This window comes from Ipomoea nil, unplaced genomic scaffold (genome assembly GCF_001879475.1).
Source record: "Ipomoea nil cultivar Tokyo-kokei standard unplaced genomic scaffold, Asagao_1.1 scaffold3040, whole genome shotgun sequence".
NCBI classification, from domain to species: Eukaryota; Viridiplantae; Streptophyta; class Magnoliopsida; order Solanales; family Convolvulaceae; genus Ipomoea; species Ipomoea nil.
Genome location: NW_017619468.1, coordinates 11,259 through 32,831, shown reverse-complemented (window position 1 = coordinate 32,831; position 21,573 = coordinate 11,259). Strand labels below are relative to the sequence as shown.

The window sequence follows — 21,573 nt, the reverse complement described above, 5'->3', positions numbered from 1 at the left end:
GAGATTTGTGTGATTGGAAGAAGCATAGAGATCCCTTTCCCGTGGGAAAGTCAAGGAGAGCTACAAAACAGTTGGAGATTATTCACTCAGACCTATGTTCGTTGGAGGTTCCCTCACATGGAGGTTGTAAGTACTTTATTACTTTCATTGATGATTTCAGTAGAAAAACATGGGTTTACTTTTTGAAGCAAAAGTCTGAAAGGCATGTGATGTTTTCAAACATTTAAGGCTTTTGTTTGAAAAGTAAGTGGTTATGAAAATTAAAATCTTGAGAACTGATAGAGGTACAGAATATATTGCCTGTGATGATTTTCTGAAGAAGAAGGGTATTCAACATCAGATGACAGCTAGATACACTCCACAACAAAATGGAGTGGCTGAGAGGAAGAATAGGTTATCATGGATATGGTAAGGTGCATGTTGAAATCCAAGGATCTGCCTAAACCTTTTGGCGCAGAAGCTGTTGCTTGTGCTGTCTATGTGTTGAATAGGTGTCCAACTAAGAGTGTCCGGGATAAGACACCCGAAGAAGCTTGGAGTGGGAGAAAACCCTCTATCAAATATCTCAAGGTTTTTGGATGTTTGGCATATGCACATGTGCCAGATGCATTGAGAAAGAAGTTGGATGATAAAGGTGAGAAGTGCATATTCATTGGTTATAGTGACGCTTCAAAGGCTTATAAACTATACAATCCTGAAACTAAAAGGGTTGTTATAAGTCGTGATGTCACTTTTGATGAATATGGTGCTTGGGATTGGTTAGCTAAAGATGAAAAGTTCAGTTGTTATTCCTGCTGTTGAAATATTGTTGAAGAGCAACCGATTCCAGATAATGTCCAGTCCCCTTCACAGCCAGAGTCGTCAGTTCGACGATCTCAGCGCGAGCGGCCACTTACCAGCTCGCTTGCAAGATTATGTTTTGGGTCATGATAATGACCTGTCTGATGAAGAGATTGTTCAATTTGCTCTCTTTGCATATTGTGATCCTTTAACTTTTGAGGAGGCTGCTACAAACTCATTGGCTTAGGGCGATGGATGAGGAGATACGTGCCATTGAGAAGAATGGTACCTGGGAGTTAACAGATTTACCTCCTGGAAAGAAGCCAATTGGAGTGAAGTGGGTTTACAGAACGAAGTACAAGTCAAATGGAGAGATTGACCGTTTTAAGGCACGGTTAGTAGCAAAGGGTTACAAGCAAAAACCAGGTATTGATTATTTTGAGGTTTTTGCTCCTGTAAGTAGACTTGATACAGTTCGAATGGTTATTTCTCTTGCTACTCAAAATGATTGGAAATTGCATCAAATGGATGTCAAGTCTGTTTTTTTGAATGGTTTTCTTGAAGAAGAAATATATGTTGAACAACCTGCAGGATTTCTGAAGAAAGGGGAGGAAAATAAAGTGTACAGGTTGAGAAAAGCTTTGTATGGCTTAAAGCAAGCGCCTAGGGCGTGGTATGGTTGCATTGATTCATATTTTGTTGAAAGTGGTTTTATGAGATGTCCTCATGAACACACTTTGTATGTCAAATGCACGGATTCTGGTGATATTGTTCTAATCTGTCTGTATGTTGATGATCTGGTTTTTACTGGAAATAACTTGAAGTTAATCTCAGAATTCAGGGAGGCACTCATTAAGAGGTTTGAAATGACCGATATGGGTCTTATGTCTTACTTTCTTGGCCTTGAGGTTGTTCAGCATGGATGGTGGAATCTTTATTTCACAAAAGAAGTATGCTGCTGATATTTTGAAAAAGTTCAAAATGGAAAACTCCAAACCAGCTTCAACTCCGGTAGCTGAAAAGTTAAAGGTGTCCAAAGATGAGTGTGGTAAGAATGTGAATGTTACGTCTTATAAAAGCTTAATTGGAAGTCTGAGGTATCTGGTGGCAACAAGGCCAGATATTTCTTTTGGAGTTGGGATACTTAGCAGATTCATGGAGGAGCCAAAAGAATCACATTGGGCTGCAGCAAAGCGAATTCTGAGATATGTCAAAGGTACGAGTAATGATGGAATTTTTTACTCTACTAATGAAGCTGTGGAACTTGTTGGGTACACAGACAGTGATTGGGCTGGAGATATTGAGACCAGAAAAAGCACATCAGGATATGCCTTCTATCTTGGTTCAGCCATATTTTCTTGGTCTTCAAAGAAGCAGCAGATTGTAGCACTTTCAACCGCAGAAGCAGAATATATTGCAGCAGCAAACTGTGCTACTCAAGCAGTTTGGTTGAGGAGAATTTTGGAGTTCTTACAACACAAGCAGGAAGCACCAACAACTATTTTTTGTGACAACAAGTCAGCAATTTCGTTGTCCAAGAATCCTGTCTTTCATGGTCGCAGTAAACACATTGATATCAAGTATCACAAAATCAGAGAACTGGTTGCTGAAAAACAAATCAACATTGAGTATTGTTCGAGTGAATGTCAAGTTGCAGATATTTTTACGAAGCCGTTGAAGACAGAGACATTTCTTAAATTGAAGAAGGATATTGGGATGACCAATATATTCAACTTGGTTTAAAGGAGGCAATGTTATAATAATAATAATAATAATATTATTATTATTATTATTATTATTATTATTATTATTATTATTATTAGTAATATTAAACCAAGTAGTTAGTTAATTGGTTAAAAATAATGGGAGTAATTATAGGTGCAGTACATGGCCATGATGTTAGCTTTACATGGAGCATTAAATCCTTTATTTTAGCATTTGAATTATCTTATCTAGTATAAATAGATTTGTTATTCAAGCATTTCTAATCATCAATAAAATTATCTATTCCTCTCTCTCTCTTCTCAATATATATAAATATAATATATAGATATATTATATTTAACATATATTATAGATATATTATATTATATTTAATATATATTATATTAAGTATATTATATTTAATATATCTAACAGCAAAAGATTGATAACTATTGGTCCCAAGAAACCAGTAGAGGAGGAGGACGAGGGAGTGATCGCCAAGAAACAGAAGGTGGTGGATAATCATCATCAAAACTGGATGCATAAGCGCCTAAGTACAAGTGATGTCAACCTTTCATCAAGGTTGTTGCTACCCAAAGAGGAAATTACAAAATACGTATTGCCTCTCATGGATATGGAGAGCTGTAAAGCTTGTCAAAACAGGAATGGGTTGAGAGCGAGTCAAAATATGGGATTTGGACACTGAGTCACAGCATCAACTCACCCTCAAGCAATGGAAGACGGGTAGCTTTCTTCTCACCAACAACTAGGGGTGTAAATGAGCCGAGCCGCTCGCGAGCCGCTCACGAGCGGCTCGGTCAACGCTCGGCTCGAGCTCGGTCAAAATCGAGCTCGAGCCGAGCTCGAGCGGCTCGTCAAATAAACGAGCACGAGCCGAGCCTAGATACTCTAGGCTCGTGGCTTGTCGAGCCGGCTCGCGAGCCATATAATATATGGTATAATATAATTAAAATATATAAAAATAATAATTAATATTTAAAATTTAAAAGTCAAAGCTCAAAACTCAAAAGCCCTAGAATTCTAGCGCCTTCAGAATTTGATATTTTATATTTCGAGTTTCGACTGTCGAGAGAGACTTTGGCAGTTTCTATTCGAGTATTCGTCCACGACTCCACGCCTCCACGAGTCCACGGTAGAGAAACTTCGACAGTTGCCGCCGGTGATTCACGACCAGACTTTGGCTCCAGGACATCGTCGACTCTGTCCACCCCCAGGGTTTCCGTCGCGAGGAAGCTATAATTCTAGGTATTCATACGTTTGCGTTATTGGAACCTTGATATAAAAAGAAGATATAATTCTAGGTATTCATATTTCATACGTTTGCGTTATTGAAACTTTGAATATATTAGTTCATTATGGTATTGATTCAATTTAGCTATATTCCAGTTTAGTTTCTTGGGATTAACTATATTGATTAACTATTGAAGATATAATCCAGTATTCCAGTTTCTTAATTTGTTAAATATATTAGTTTAGTTTGTTATGGAACCTTGAATATATTAGTTCATTATTGTTAAATATATTAGTTTAGTTTGTCATGGAACCTTGAATATATTAGTTCATTATTTATTTCTTATTGAAGATATAATCCATTTACTTGCAGCAATATAATTTTATAATCCAGTTTCTTAATTTGTTAAATATATAATCCAGTTCATTATGGTTATTATATTAGTTTCTTAATTTGTTAAATATATGAAAGTAAGGTACTAGAATATTGGATTAGTTGTTGTTGAATTGAGGTATGATAACTTGATGTCGTAACTGTTTTCCATTAGGCATGTGAGCATGTCTACCGATAATTCATCTGTCCCGCAAAATCCACACACTCTAAATAGTGTGGTTGGTGAAAGCAATGAAACTATTAATCAATCACATGAACAATCTGAAGGAGTTGAAAGAGTAGAATTACATTCAGATGATCATGACACACAACAAAATGAAGAAACACACGAGCAAGAATTTCAAACAAACAAGAGAAAAAAGACTTCAGGTGTGTGGATTGATTTTCATATGGTCGACATAGATGGAGTGCAGAAGGTACAATGTAATCATTGTCATCATCATTTCGCATTAACTAAATCGGGCACAACAACTAGCTACAAGAGGCATCAAGACAAATGCGTTAAGAGAAAGGCACATTTGAAGGTAAGTACTTAAATTTGAAAATAAATTTTTATATAGCTAAATTATTCTATTCATTATTAATAGTTATGGTATTGGTTTTGTACTTTGTACTTTGTAGGTCACCGATCAACAAACAAAGTTAAATTTTATGCCTAGTGATGGAGTTCCATCCTCCCTTCCTCCATTACATCGTGGAAATTTTAATATGGAAAGAATGAGGGAGTGTGCTACTAATTGGATCATGATGCATGAACATTCGTTTACTATTTTGGAGGAAGCAGGATTTAACCTATTAATGAAAGAAGGATGGCCGGAGTGGAAAAAAATTAGTAGAAATACATGCAAAGCAGATTGTTTGCAGGTTTATGAGATTGAAAAGAAGAAGTTGAAGAACAATCTTGAAAGTGTTAGTAAAGTAAGTTTGACAACAGATTGTTGGAAGTCAAAAAATCAGAAGATTGAGTATATGGTTGTCACTGGACACTGGATTGATTCTTCTTGGAGGTTGCAAAAGAGAGTTTTAAACTTCATTAACATTCCACCACCGAGGGGAGGTCTTCAGCTTTCTGATGCTATATTTGGATGCATGAAAGAGTGGGGAATTGAAAAGAAAGTGTTTACAATTACAGTTGATAATGCTTCAAGTAACGATTCTGCTATTAGGTACATGAAGGATACACTCCAAAGGTCAAGAAGTTTGGTATGTGGGGGACGTTTGTTTCATGTTCGTTGTTGTGCACACATCTTGAACTTGTGTGTTCAAGATGGATTAGATGAGATTCAGAACATCATTAGTGATGTTAGAAATAGTGTGGAATATGTGAACCGGTCGGAATCAAGGCGTATACAATTTGCTAACTGTGTGCAACAATTGCAATTGAAAGATAGGAAATTGATTCGTGATTGTAAAACTAGATGGAACTCAACTTTTGAGATGTTAAGTTGTGCACTCAAGTTCAAAGAAGCTTTCAAGATGCTAAAAGATCGTGATCCTTTCTATGAGAGTTGTCCATTGGAAGATGATTGGGACAAGGTTGTCAAAGTTTGCTCAATTTTAGAGACTTTCTGGACAGCTACTCACATTATTTCAGGTTTGTTTCTTTTAATATATATATTTTTTTAATTTAGTTAAGGTTGTGACTTGTGAATTGTGATTATCTGAATTCAAATTTATTTCAGGTTCTGAGTATCCTACTTCAAATTTGTTTCTTCAAGAAGTTCAAAAAATCAAATCAACATTGGATAGTCATGTAGATGATGAAGATGACTTTATTAAGGATTTGGTTAAAAGAATGAAGAAAAAGTTTGATAAATATTGGGGTGAGTGCAATTTGTTGATGGCTATAGGTGCTGTTTTTGATCCAACAAAGAAAATGCTTGCAGTTGAATTCTGTTTCCCTAGACTTTATTCTGATAAGGAAGCTAAGGAGAATATAGCAAAAGTGAAGGAGATCATCAATACTCTTTATGAAGAGTATGTTGCTGAATCAATGAACAAAGATAATCCTGAAAATCTAAGTTCTTCTAACACTTTTAGAAGCCAAGTCAGCTGCCAAAAGTCTACATATGCTTGGGAAGATTTTGAGGGATTTTGTGCCCAAGTTGAAACTTCAGGGCCTAAAAACTCTGAGTTAGTAGACTATCTAGAAAAAGCGCGTCTTAAGACTACTGAGGTTCCAAGCAACTTTTGTTCTTTAGATTGGTGGAAGATGCATAGACTGCAGTATCCAATATTGTCTCGAATGGCAGCAGATATTTTAGCTATACCTGTTAGCAGTGTGGCTTCAGAAGCAACATTTAGTGCTGGGACAAGGGTAATTGATTCGTATCGTGCATCATTGTTGCCTGAAACAGCCCAAGCTTTACTTTGTGGGGGTGATTGGCTAAGACATATACATGGAGTTACCAAAAACAAAGTAAGTTAACTTTTATGCTAAAAGATACATTATTTTTTAAAAAAATATTTGTTTAATTGTATACTTATTTTTATTTTATTTTTTTTGTAGAAAGAGAAATCATTCCAAGAAATATTTCTTCCGGCATCCAACTCATGAAAGTAAGTTACAAAGTAACATCTTTGTTTAACTATTTTTAATTAATTTCATTTATTATCTAATATTATTCATTTTTTTTTTTGCAAGTTGAACAGATATTTCCTGTTTTGAACATATCTGGGACGAAATATATATGTACAAGGAATCAAGGACTACTACACTGTTGACTTGTGTTTTGTTGTGATTTGCAAACTTATTTTGAATATTTTGAAGTTTGAACAATGTTATTGACTTGTGTCTTCACTATCTTTTACTTCGTTGCAAAATTATTTTGATTGTTTTGATTTGAAGTTTGGATTATTTATGTATGGATAAAACAGAGTAGTTTAAATTTTAAATCAAACAGGTCAAACCGTCAAATTCAAGGTTAAAATCGAGCACGCATTTGAACTCAAACTCGAGCTCGAGTTCGAGCCTGATCTCGAGCTCGAATTCGAGCTCAAAATCATGCTCGAACTCGAGCTCAAGATCGAGTTCGAGCTCGAGCTCGAGCTCGAGCATCCAGTCACGAGCTCGATCGAGCACGAGCTCGAGCTCGAGCATAGCTTCATTTACCGAGCTCGAGCTCGAGCATACCCATGCTCGAGCTCGGCTCGGCTCGTTTACACCCCTACCAACAACTGGAATACAGAGTTTGTAAAAAGGAGGAGTTTACACCCTGGTGACACTATTTCCTTGTGTTGGGACTTTGAGAATCTAAGGTTCTTGTTCCACAAGTTCAATGCCCAATCTTAGAATGAAATAAACTAATTCCATCAAATTTTGCTAGGATCCATGCATCTCCTATGTACTACTCTGCAGGATTTTGTACTTTCTATTTGTATGAATTGATTAGTAAATATTTTTATATTATTGACGTACTTCAAATCTATTTTACATCAGATCACTTTGTTATAGTCATAGTTTGTCATTAATTGCATAAAATCTACTTCCCTTTTGATGAAATTATGAAATCTGGTTTCATTGTCTTTATTTTGTATGTGATCAAGTGGATGTGTTTTGAATGTGCTTTAGTTTTATTCTTATTATTTTCTTTTAGCAAGAAATGAGATTTCTGAATTGGAAGAAGGATTTTATGTTAAGTTTTCTTTTCTTCCATTTGTTATTTGCATGCATGGAAATATCCTCGAATTCAGCTTTCATAGTCATCTCCAAATTTCTCAATCAACCCCAACAACCCATTTAAACATTGTGATGGAGTGATACAAACCACTCCTTGCGTTTTGGATTAGCAAGCTTCCTCTCTTTTCTTTTCACCTCTAAAACTTCCCCTAACACAAAGGTGGTAGTCATTATAAATTTGCTTTGGGAGCTAATTTGACCCTTCTTTCCTAGATTAAATAGCTACACCTGAAATACTTATAAATTTCGTTGTTTTACTTTCAAAAATTTGTTAATCAATTAAATATCTATGAATTTTAATAATTTACCCATTAATTTTTTTCGTAAATAAATTTACTTTTCTTGTAGTGATAAGTAATCACATTACTTTTATTTTATTTCAACTCATTTTTTGATGTGGAAATAATATTATTATATTACCAAAGTTGTCATATATATAACTTGAATCAAAACAAGTTATATAAGATAAGTTGGGGATACATGGGGTGCAATCACTGCTGGCAATTATGAAATTTCCGATCACTTAAAAGTGATTTTAAATCAAGTCAAAAGCCTTGTTCCGATCACTTTTGGTATCCAGAAAAATCTTTGTTGCTATTTCCGGCCACTTTTTGCTTTCGACTTGATTTAAAATTACTTTCAGGTGGTCGGAAATTTTAAAATTTCCAGCAATGATATGCAACCCCTAACCGAGTTAGTTGGATAATTGGTTTAGTAATTGCAAGCGTTTAAGTTTGACTCTCTATGAGAGCTGTCTATCTTTAAAACGCTTTGTATTATATTACTTCCAATTAGACACCATTGAAATTGGGCATTTGGTCTAGTGGTATGATTCTTGCTTAGGGTGCAAGAGGTCCCGAGTTCAATTCTCGGAATGCCCCTTACTCCTCCAAATTGAATTTCAGTTCAGCTACAAACAACTTACTATCTTCTATAACTGAATTTCAGTTCCTTGGGGAAGTTGGCTCTATAATTGAATTTTAGTTCAGCTACAAACAACTTGGGGAAGTTGGCTTAGGAAGTCATACATACATGTAGTCTTAAATAGGAAGTAGGATTCTTTTATGCGTTATTGAAAATCTAACAAATTTATTCAATTATGTATTTTTCTCTCTAACCATTACGACAGATAACAACAATATTTATTGAAGAAATTTGTTTCTCAACACATTTTTATATATGTATTGTTTTAAATTTTGAATATTCTTGTTGCATACAAGAATATCTTGAGATATGTTAATTCAATTTTTGGTCCTAGATTTATAAGTGGCAATTCACTTTTAGTCATTTTTTATCAGAACATCCATTTTGTTTTGAATACGCTTTAGTTTTATTCTTATTATTTTCTTTTAGCAAGAAATGAGATTTTTGAATTGGAAGAAGGATTTCAAGGCCGGTGTTAAGTTTTCTTTTCTTCCTGTTTGTTTGGGAATATCTTTGAATTCAGCGTTTCATAGTCACTTCCAAATTTCTCAGTCAGCCCCAACAACCCATTTAAACATTTTGATTAGCCAGCTTCCTCTCTTTTCTTTTCACCTCTAGAACTTCTCCAAACACAAAGTTACTACTTAGTAGTCATTATAAATTTACTTTGGGGACCAATTTGACCCTTCTTTCCTAGATTAAATTGCTAAACCTTAAATACTTATGAATTTCATTGTCTTACTTTCAAAATTTTGTTAATCAATTAAATATCTATGAATTTTAATTTAATAATTTATGCATCAATTTTTTTTGTAAATAAATTTACTTTTCTTGTAGTGATAAGTAATCACATTACTTTTATTTTATTTTAACTCATTTTTTGATGTGGCAATAGTGTAATATTATATTACCAAAGTTGTCATATATATAACTTATAATTGCTATTGACATTATCCAATATTTTATTCACATCCTAAATTTCGCGGGCTATTAAGTTAGAATGCCCTTGAAAGAGAGTGTCAAAATCATTCTTCCAAAAGGCTGAACCACAACCCTAAGGGCCTCCCACACCCCGGCCCAACAGAACATTTGGGAGGTGCTCACTGCGCACAAGGAGCCACCCTCACTTTGAAAGGTTGTTCCCACACTGCCGCTAGTGAGACTCAATCCTTGGTCATTCTTCTAAAGTTTCACCTCTATGACCAGTTGAGCTACCCATGCGGGCGAGAGTGTCAAAATCATGTTACTATTATTAGTCGTATATATTTAAACAATTGAAAAAAACTATTAAAGATGAATAGGTATTGTGTGTTATATATCATGCTAAGCACCTTGTGCGTATATCACACCTCTGTGTCTCTCCTCGAAGAAAGATCACAGGATAAAAAAAAAAAAAAAAAAAACTCATACGGTGGCCTTCTATTAAAGCATAACAAAACAAAAACTTCCAAAAACAAATTTTTAATATAAAACAATTATTTAAAATATAGCAAATTAGAGTGGTGCACTGGAAGCTGGTGAGCCCATAACCTACAGGTCCCAAGATTGAAACTTGGCTTTGATATTTAGATTTTAAATGCCTCTTAAGACACCAAAATGCTACCTTACCTACCTACACATATAGCTAGTACTATACACTGAGTAGGAGATGTATGTTAGTTTCTTTTAAAGTTTCCCCATGAGGTTTAAATTTATTTTAAGATACCAAAATATTACATTACCTGTAGTGAGTAATAATTGTTGAATTACAAAATAGTACACTTTCTTTTTAAAGTTTCCCCACGAGGCTAAACACTTACAAGCAATTATTGTTAAATGAGTAGAGTATGTGATTTCCATACATACCTAAAATGTTATAAGTTTGGTTCTTGTTAATACCCTTTTGGTTGAACCTCTCATACACGGTTTTATATGTGCAATTAAGTTGGCCCAGTGCACACCCATGGCTTGTGTTTGTATCACACCCTCGGTCACGCGATATAACGACCTGCGTGATGGTCCATTTCTAATTTAATTTAGTTGCAAAATCTAGGTTTCTAGTTTTATTCACTCAAATTAACTACCTTGTTGGACAATAATCACAATATCCACGTCCTAATCTGCAGGATTTTGTACTTTTTGATTAGTTGTATGAATTGATTAGTAAATATTTTTATATTATTGACTTCATATCTATTTTACATCATATCACTTTGTTATAGTCATAGTTTATTTTTCTCTATATTTTATGTATGCCGTTTCCATTTATTGCATAAAATCTACTTCCTTTTGAGGAAATTATGAAATCTGGTTTCATTGTCTCTGACAATTTTTTGCGATCAAGTGGATGTGTTTTGAATGGGCTTTAGTTTTATTCTTATTAGTTATTTATTTTATTTTTTATTTTTTTTAGCAAGAAATGAGATTTCTGAATTGGAAGAAGGATTTCAAGGCCGGTGTTGAGTTTTCTTTTCTTCCGTTTGTTATTTGTATGCATGGGAATATCTTTGAATTCAGCTTTGCCAAATTATTGTGTGGACCATAACAAAAAGTACATTTTTAATATACTTAATATATATTACTTGTCTATTGAATGTACACTCAGTACACAAATAATGTACATTTTTAATATACTAAAAGTACATTATTGTTGTATTGAATGTACATTATATTACACTATATATACAAAAATGGTCCACACAACTTCTGTAGACCATGGTCCGCACAATAATGATTGTTCAGCTTTCATAGTCATCTCCAAATTTCTCAGTCAGCCCCAACAACCCATTTAAACATTTTGTTTACCCAGCTTCCTCTCTTTTCTTTTCACCTCTAAAACTAGCTTCCCCAAACACAAAGTTGGTAGTCATTATAAATTTGCTTTGGGGGCCAATCTGACCCTTCTTTCCTAGATTAAATAGCTACACCTTAAATAATACTTATGAATTTCATTGTTTTACTTTCAAAAATTTGTTAATCAATTAAATATCTATGAATTTTAATAATTTACCCATTAGTTTTTTCGTAAATAAATTTACTTTTTTTTTTTTTTTTTTGTAGTGATAGGTAATCACATTACTTTTATTTTATTTCAACTCATTTTTTGATGTGGCAATAATATTATATTATATTACCAAAGTTGTCATATATATAACTTGAATCAAAACAAGTTATATAAGATAAGTTGGGGATACATAGGGTGCAACCACTGCTGGAAATTATGAAATTTCCGACCACCTGAAAGTGATCTTAAATCAAGTCGAAAGCCTTGTTTCGATCACTTTTGGTATACGGAAAAATCTTTGTTGCTATTTCCGGCCACGTTTTGCTTTTGACTTGATTTAAGATTACTTTCAGGTGGTCGAAAATTTTAAAATTTCCAACAATGATATGCAACCCCTAACCGAGTTAGTTGGATAATTGGTTTAGTAATTGCAAGCTTTTAAGTTTGACTCTTCATGAGAGCTGTCTATCTTTAAACCTCTTAGTATTATATTACTTCAAATTAGACACTATTTAAATTGGGCATTTGGTCTAGTGGTATGATTCTTGCTTAGGGTGCAAGAGGTCCTGAGTTCAATTCTCGGAATGCCCCTTATTCAAATTGAATACAGTTCAGCTACAAACAACCTGTGCAAGTTGGCTCTATAATTGAATTTTAGTTCAAATTTCAAATCCCAAGTAGGATTCTTTTATGCGTGATTGAAAATCTATCAATTTTATTCAATTATGTATTTATCCTTCTTGGCTAAGGTTCAATGTCTTTTATAAATATAAGAAATTTTTCTCTCTAACCATTACGAAAGATGACAACAGTATTTATTGAATAAATTTGTTTCTCAACACATTTTTATATATGTATTGTTTTAAATTTTGAATATTCTTGTTGCATACAAGAATATCTTGAGATATGTTAATTCCATTTTTGGTCCTAGATTTATAGGTGTCAATTCACTTTTAGTCCCTTTTTTTTTATCAGAGCATCCATTTTGGTCCTAATATTATTTTGACATGACCAATTTTGGTACTTTATCAAAAAAATCGTTGAAATTTTATTAAATACAAGAACATTTAACTCTTAAATTATGATTTTTTCAAAAAAGTAAACATAAAAAATATAACGGGTCAACGCACTTTGTATTAAAAAGATCAAAATTTCTTTCAATTTAACGAAATTTCAACGATTTTGTTGATAGAGGACCAAAATTGGTCATGTCACGATACTATTATGACCAAAAGTGGATGTTTTGATAAAAAAGTTCTAAAAGTGGACTATCACTTATAAATCTAGGACCAAAAGTGAAATTAACATTTTTTTAATTTACAAATAATTTATTGAATTCCCAATTATTCATCATTATGTTTTATTTTTCTTAGAAATATTTTAAAAATCATAAAATTGATTAAACGAATCAAACATCTTAATTAATTTTCTAGGTAATTTAATTTTTATGTTTCTATGATAACTCCGAATATGTTAATTATTTTTTTGCAAATTTATTTCTATCAATTGGTTAAAAATATTTTTCCAAGAATTTAATTGATGAGAAACTATCAAAAGCCCTCAACTTTACGTTTTATTGGACAATTAAAAGAAGTATTTTACATAATATTTTTCTCTATTCTCATAAATTCAATGCTGATATATATATATATATATATATATATATATATATATATATATATATATTATATATATATATATATATATATATATATATATATATATATATATATATTGAAATGTTCCCATGTGGATGTGCGGTGGATTAATGTGCGTAAGATTTGTACTCAATGTGCGTGAGTGTTGTGTTTAATGTTCCTGAGATTTATACTTAATGTGCGTGAATGTGTAAAATGTAGCAGAAAATAGATGTCAGCTTCTTCCCCATCCCAGTAGCCATTGCCCCCTCCCTGATGATGATGATGCGGAGGCGGGCTATGGTGGTTAAGAATTATGGGAATAGTACAACAGAAATCCATACTTAGCTGCTGTGCAAATTTTACTGTACGTGAGTCATCTATATAAACATTCAACTGCACTGAAGGTAGCTGATAATCCAGAATCCATGGCCAAATTGAAGGAAGAAGTAACAAGAAGCTTGGGCGTTAATGTGTGTGAGTTTATGTTCTGCTTCCTTCTGAGCTCGTAATTATGAAATACTCACGCATATTAAGCACAAATCTCACGCTCATTAAACACAATACTTAGGCACATTAAGTACAAAACTCACGTATAATCTTTGCGCCCTCCACTGTGAACATGTAGAGTCTGTTAGGCCTTTGAAAACAAGAATTGAGTAGTTTGGTTGGTTCGCAACATATAATGTTATGCGTATAATCATAGCTAAACTATCTAATAAATTAAAAAAAGGTGACATATAAAAGGGGAAAAATTTAGAGGGTAAGTAGCATTACTCAAACTCTTAATTTGCAATCTGGAAATACAAATTCCTACGTAATCCTCATTCTTCTCCAGATGGGATTCCAACTCCTAGTGGGAAAAATAACGAAATTACATTCTTCTCCCATGCATGGATACTATTAACAGCTCACTAGCTAGTTTCCTAATCTCACCGACATTGGAATTTCGTTTTGCCCCCTATATGTATTCCTCATTCTTTCCTGGACAGAAAGATGTCTCCTTTCATCGTTTACACTCTGATCTGAATTGAAAATGTCTGAGAATTGCCCCACTCTGCTTAATTTGTTTCCCGTTACGAAAAATAACGCAATGGAGAGCGTGTCTTCTGCTACTCTAACAGTATGTTTGGTTCACGGAATGAATTTTGAGGTAATAGGAATGCTATTTCATAAGGAATGGTGTGACACCCCATAATAGTCTCTTTGTTAATTTATTCATAAAAATCTTGAAATTTAATAGTCGAGGGATTAGATTTTGACTAGTCACTTAAGTCAAAGGGTTGTACCTTGTGCTTCTTGGGTTGTGCCCTTGTTTCCTTGTCTTTCCAACTTTAGTAAGGGTAAAAATGTCTTTCTACCTAAGGTTTGTGGTTCAAGCTAACCTAGAAACACTTTTTCATTTCATTCACCCTACAATCTAAACACAAAAACCTCTAGCCTCTCTCTAAAAAGGAGAAGCTTCTTCTCCAAGCTAGGATTTGAGCATCCAAGTCTTGAAAGTTTGGCTCCCAAGATTCCTACTTTCTTCATCTTGAGCATAGGGGAGGGTAAGATCCTTGGTCTTTTAGTGTTTTTAACCTCCTTTTAGGTGTCTTTTTCTAAAGATAGAATCTTTGTTGTCTTTTGCTTTGTGTATGAAGTTGGTGTGAAAGAGGAGCTTTAGGAAAGGCTTTCTAATGGTGAAAAGAGGAAGTTATTAGGCTACAAAGGTAACCCATGCTTTACAAAACATATTTTTTTTTTACTTATATAATGATTTCTTGGCTTCTACTTGTGATTCTTGTGTTGGAATGTGAGATTTGATACATTAGATTGTGGTGATGCATGTTTAGAGCTTGTTCTTAGGGTTCTTGAATGCCATTGCTTGACTATTTCTTGGGTTCAAGTCATATTGTTGTTGTGTGTGAGATTTTGGGTGTTTTGGACTTGAATTTGGATTTGTTGTTAAAAATCCCTGATGGGAGGTTTTGGTGTACAGGGTGGTACCCGAGGGCGGAATGGTGGGCATAGGCCTACCCGCCATCCCACCCGTGGGGAATAGGTGCGCCTTGGGTTGGTACCCGCAGGTGGTTGTCCACCCATGGCCCCACCCGCGGAGTACATTATTGATGTTGGCCGGGGATTTGTTCCCCGTGATTCTTTTAACTCGGTATTGATGTTTTTACATCCCGATGTTTTTTTATTGGACTATTTGTGAGTCTTCTTGATGTTTCGTATGTCTAGAACGGTATGTTAGGAATCCATGTAGGATTTTTTGTCTTGAATCGTGCTAAGGGTCTGACTTTGTGATTCGTTGGACTATTGTGAGTCTTGAATGTTCTTTGGAACTACTTTTGGTTTACCCGTTTGATAAGCATGCTAGTTTGATGTTGAAATGCTAGTATGTGCGGTTTGTTCTTTCTTATTGGGATTGGCAACTTGTGTTGGCCATCGTTTGGTGTTGGATTGTGATCCTTCGTTGTTGAGTATGGTTCCATGTCTTTGTTGTGATCCATTGATTGATTCCTATGATGTGAGCGTATGTAATTGTTGTACCCTTTGATTGATACTTGATTAAGGTTATTGTTGAACCTTAGTCCTGTTGGTAATGATGATGACCTTGTGTGACTATGAGTGAGATTGGTGGTTTGTTACTTGAGCTTTGCTCACGAGATTGGCGGTTTTGTGATATGAGATTTAATGGTACCCTCGTGTACTGAGAGATCGGTGGTGAATAGGAGTGTCGGCGTGGGGGCGACGGTCCCCGGAGGCAAAAGGTTGGACTAAGAAGTACAAGGTGGCACTAGGAGGTAAAGGTTGGAACCGAAATAAGGCCGGGGGTATCCATAAGGTTGGAACAGGGCATAAGGTTGGAACTATGATACTTGTGACATGTAGTTGTCACTGTGGCATGTAGTTGCCAATGTGTGAATGTGTATTCTTGTTTGTGAGCATTACTTGATGAATTCTACTTTGTGATTAGTAGAATGTATCTTGAGTTGTATCGTTCTTCATGTTTCCTGTCTTGTTGTTGTTATAAGGATGGTGGTTCCCTTTTCCTTTTGAGAGTGTTTGATGAGTCCTTGGAGTTGACTTCTCTCTATTGCTTTTGAAATGATATATACCGTTTTCCGTTTCAAAATGATTTTGATTTATACTTATCTATATATGCTATTTAACGCGTATTGATGGGTTACCAGCGATATTCGCTGACCAGGTGTTATCGCCATGTTTTCCTTGTTCTACATGTTTTGAGTAGATGCCCGAGAGCGCTAGACTTGGAACGATAGATAGCTTAGTGACCTTGTCTAGACGTTATGTTTTGATGGCCTCTAAGCCTTTTTAGCGGCCTATGTGCCTTGACTCCTTATGACTTGTTTAAACTGTTTAGTTTTCCCGCCTGTGCACCTATGACTGAGATAGGTGTCAGGTGTGGCATAACATACCCTGATTTTATCTCGCTTCCGTTGCATTATGCTTTGACAATTAGATGTTTGCTTGTGCATTTAAGTTTTAAAAATGTGGTAAAAATCGGGGGTGTTACAGTTGGTATCAGAGCCTAGGTTTGAGCCTAGGATGTTAAGAGTGGGACTTCAAGAACCTAAGTTGAGCTTAGGTTAGTGCTTGTAGGTTGAGACTCTAAGATGCTTAGTGAAGCCTTTAAGTGTTTAAGAACCTAAGTATAGGATCCTTAAGATGCGCGGTGAGGTTGTGAGTTCTCTAATCATTTTCTGTTGTGCTTCCTGTACCTTGTTTTCCTTTTAGCTTTGGTTCTCTTTAGTTTAGGCACCAGGTAAGGGTGCGGGCCCTAAGTTTCCTCCCGTTATCGTGTTGTTTCTGTAGAAATCAAGGATGGCACCATCAAGACGTCGTGCAAGCTCTTCAAAAGCGGTCACCAATTAACAGTTAGCTCAAAGCCTCCATCAGCTGACGCAGATCACCCAGACGCTGAGCAACGCCCTCCTCAACAAAAACCACCTTCCTTAGAATGGGAATCGCGACGTGGTACGCCAAGTCACAAGTCTCCGTCCCCCGGTCTTCGCCGGTGGTGAAGATCACGCAGTGCTGGATGAGTGGATCCGGATGTTAGTCAAGATCTTCGAAGCTGTGGTTTGCCCGGAGGATCGCCAAGTAAAGTTGGCTACGATTTACCTTAGGCAAGAAGCGGATTTGTGGTGGATGCTTGAAAGGCCAATTTGTAGACAGGATCTGGAGATCATGTTGGGAAAACCTGAAGTTTAAGTTACGTGAGCGGTTCTATCCTGCTCATGTCAAGGAGGCCTACCTTTGTGCAGCTGACCTCTACCGGGTATAATAATTTCAGAATGGAATTTGGGAGAACCGTAAGAGGAAGCTTGATGGAAGTGTTTCACCTGTGGTTAAGAGTTTAATGGCTACTGGTGCTGAATCAACAAGAAGCCTTCAAAGAGACGACTCTAAGCGAGGTAAGACTCCCCAGCCAATTATATGTATTGGTTTGAATTTTGAATATTCTTGTTGCATACAAGAATCTCTTGGCATTGGTTTATTAATTTACAAACGATTAGGAATTTAATTGATGAGAAACTATCAAAAGCCTTTAACTTTAATTTACAATTATAATGAGCAAGACACCACCATCGGAGTTTGATCCTGTGACCTTCCCTCAAAAAGAGCCAAATAGGTGTCATTTGAGCACAAAGTGCTTGATATAGTGATATATATTAAAAATCATGTAATGACATTATGTTATTTTGTTTTAAAGGATATATATTGGAGTTAGTTTCTTTCACAGAAAATCTTTGCGCCTTCACGTGAATATATGTAGGGGTGTAAACGAGCCGAGCCGAGCTCGAGCATGGGTTGGCTTGAGCTCGAGCTCGATAAGCAAGGTTCGGCTCGAGCTCGAGCTCGAGCTCGATCGAGCTCAAAAAAAGATGCTCGAGTTCGGCTTGACAATTTTTCGAGCCGCTCAAACTCGGCTCGAGCAGCTCGATTGTTCGAGTTCGGACTCAATTTTGACCTATTTGAATTCATATTTCAATTAATAATAAACATTGTTTTATCCATACATAAATAATAAAAAGTTTAAAAATTTTAGAAGTCCAAACTTCAATGTTTAAAGACTCCATACACTCAAAACAAGTTTACAACTCCACTTTAATTACAAGTCAATAGTAGACATTGATCCTTACGATATATATAATATTTATCTATTTATTTAATTATGGCTTGCGAGCGGCTCGACGAGCCACGAGCCTAGAATATTTGAGCTCGAGCTCGGCTCGTTTAATAAACGAGCCGCTCGAGTTCGGCTCGAGCTCGATTTTGACCGAGCGGTTCGCAAACCGCTCGCGAGCCGCTCGGCTCATTTACACCCCTAAATATATGGTCTGTTATGTAAACAAGAATTGAGTAGTTTGGTTGGGCAACGTATAATGTTATGCATATAATCACAGCTAAACTATCCAATAAAAAGGTGACATATAAGAGTGGAAAATTTTAGAATGGTAAGTAGCATTACTGAAACTCTAAATTTGCAATCTGGAAATACAAATAATTCAATTCCTACGTAATTCAGAGAATATTAAAAATGTGAGTTTCTAAATTTCCTACTCCAGATGGGATTCCAACTCAGAGCGGGAAAAATAACGAAAATACATTATTCTGACATGGATACTATAAAAAGCTAACTAGCTAGTTTCCCGAATCTCACCAGCATTCGAATTTAATTTGTTTTTTCCCCCCTATATGTATTCCTCATTCTTTCTCGGACTGAAAGATGTGCCCTTTCATCGTTTACACTCTGATATGAAAATGTCTGAATTTGTCCTTGTGCAACAATTAAAGATAACTTGCCGAGGAATAAGAATGGTAGCGATTTGGGTAATTTGGCAAAGCTCATAGACGATGGTCCCTTCCAATGTATTGCAAAACACAAATAAGTATTCATCCCGTACCCAACAAACTAGAATATAATAATTCTTCACATTCAACGATCAAACTAGAGGAGGGAGTTGGCAAGAACCAGAAAGTGGATAAAACATCAACTAAGCTACGTCTGGAAGTGGGAAATCACTGGATAAATAAGAGGCTAAGCTCAAGTGACGTGAATGTTTCATCAAGGCTATTGCTGCGTAATACGAGATCAGAAAATACGTGTTGCCTCGGATGGATGTGGAGAGGTGTAGAGCTTGTCAAAACAGGGATGGGGTGAGAGTCAGAATTTGGGATTTGGATACCCGGTCTGTTGAGCATGAACTGAGCCTCAAGCAATGGAAGACTGGGTGTTTTTTGCTCACCAACAACTGGAATACGTACAGAGTTTGATAGAAGAAGGAGTTTGCATGAACATGATGACAACATTTGGTTGTCTTGGACTCCCAAAATGGAAGATTCTTGTTCCATTTCCACAAGTTCAATACCGTACCCAATCTTATATATTCAATGATTAACTAACATAGTGAGATGAGAGTGTGTGGCAACTATTGCACCATTCAGAAAAGTGCAAAGATTTGCATGAAGGCGTTAATTCCAGCAATGCTCCTCCGACTATGTTGATTTTTCACAATTGGTCCCGAACTTTTAATTTGGACAATTTAGACACTTGACTTTTGAAATCTTTCCAATGATGTTCCTTCTGTCAAATGAAAGTTAAATAAATGTTAGTTTGAGAGGTAAAGTAGTCATTTTACTTGCTTACAGTATAATCCATGGTCTTTCTCCTTTGGCGACATAAATCATCCAAATTCCCAAATCCCCTCCTTGTGGGAATTGAAAACTAGGACTACACGGAGTAGTGTAGGTATATAATACCTCATTCATTCTCTACTGGAAAATTATATGCCATGGAGAAAGTGGAAACGCCAACAACGGCGAGGCTCCAATGGTAGTGGTAATGAAAATTTCCATATGTTATCCCAACATGTTGATCAGTTCGATGCCATTCTTTCTGGCATTGCAATATCGGAGATGGATGATGAAGGCTATGGGAGGGAATGAACAGAGGGTCTCATTGATGAGCTGAATAGGAAGCAACCTATCAACGCTGCTGTTTACATTCTAGCTAAATACGAATAAAAGGACGATTACACTTCATAACTGATTATAGATGGGGAATTACATTGTTGCCCCATTGCTACTCTCTGTTACCCCCCCCCGTAAGTTGGCGCATGAAGATCCTGAGCGCCCAGCTTAGAGAGGAAGAGATGTATTTCCACCCATAATTGCATCACAGTGATAGTCCTGTAATCTGGTTGGGGCATGTCGAATTCTATTAGATCTTCTAGGCTGTGCAAGGGACATTATGTCAGTCTGAATTTCATGCATAGCTTCTTGTGGTTGGTCCTGTTCTTCATCTATATGGATCTGAGATTGTTGATTATTAGTAGTTGAAGATTGCATGTCAAAGGGTGACTGGCTGGGACTAGGAACATTTTGATGATCTGGTTCAAATTCCATATTGGTGGTTATAGGGATCACAGGTTGTGAGGGCTCAGATTGTGACCTCTGTGCTTGTTGCATTACTTCTTGCTTAGACATGGGAAATTGTTTCTCATAGAATATCACATCTCTAGAGATAAAAATTGAGCCATCCTTGAGGTCATATAGCAAATAGCCCTTCGTACCGGCTGGTATGCCAATAAAAACACATTTCTTTCCTCTCGGGGCCATTTTGTGTCTATTTAGAGGCAAGGTAGCAGCGAAGCAGAGGCAACCAAACACCTTGAGATATTCCACGTTTGGCGCCTTCTTGTATAATTTGTGATATGGACTGGTCCATTTAATTACTGGAGACGGCATCCTATTTATAAGGAATGTGGCGTGCATAACGCAATGCCCCCAAAACTGCAATGGGAGATTAGCTTGAAACCTGAGGGATCTAGCAACATTAAGTATATGTTGGTGTTTTTGCTCCACTATCGCATTTTGTTGTGGTGTGTTAACACACGATCGTTGGTGGACAATGCCCTTTTCTGAAAAAAATTCTTCCATGTTAAATTCATGTCCGTTGTCGCTGTGAATCACCCTGATCATAACACCGAACTATGTAAGAACATAAGCATGAAACTTACGAATGAATTGTCTTGTCTCGGACTTGGTTTTCATTAAATGCAACCAGGTAAACCTTGAATAATCATCCACAATGGTGAGAAAATATCGTTGTCCTTCAAGAGAACAGACTGGGAAAGGTCCCCAAATATCAACGTGGATAAGATCAAAGCATGCATGAGAAGTGCTAATACTCAAAGGGAACAGA

General features: G+C 35.9%; 1 protein-coding gene and 2 non-coding genes across 3 annotated transcripts; all 3 read left to right on the top strand.

Annotated features, from left to right (window-relative positions):
• The first annotated feature begins 4,293 nt into the window (after nt 1-4,293).
• On the top strand, nt 4,294-20,315 carry LOC109163740 (zinc finger BED domain-containing protein RICESLEEPER 2-like). Its single transcript, XM_019312449.1, has 4 exons — nt 4,294-4,653; nt 4,751-5,723; nt 5,812-6,548; nt 20,250-20,315. Exons 1-4 carry the CDS (start codon nt 4,294-4,296, stop codon nt 20,313-20,315), a joined length of 2,136 nt encoding a protein of 711 aa, XP_019167994.1.
• TRNAP-AGG lies at nt 8,618-8,689 on the top strand. Its single transcript has one exon. It is a non-coding gene; the product is annotated as a tRNA-Pro (tRNA).
• Nucleotides 12,235-12,306, top strand: TRNAP-AGG. The gene has a single exon. It is a non-coding gene; the product is annotated as a tRNA-Pro (tRNA).
• Nucleotides 20,316-21,573: the final 1,258 nt, after the last annotated feature.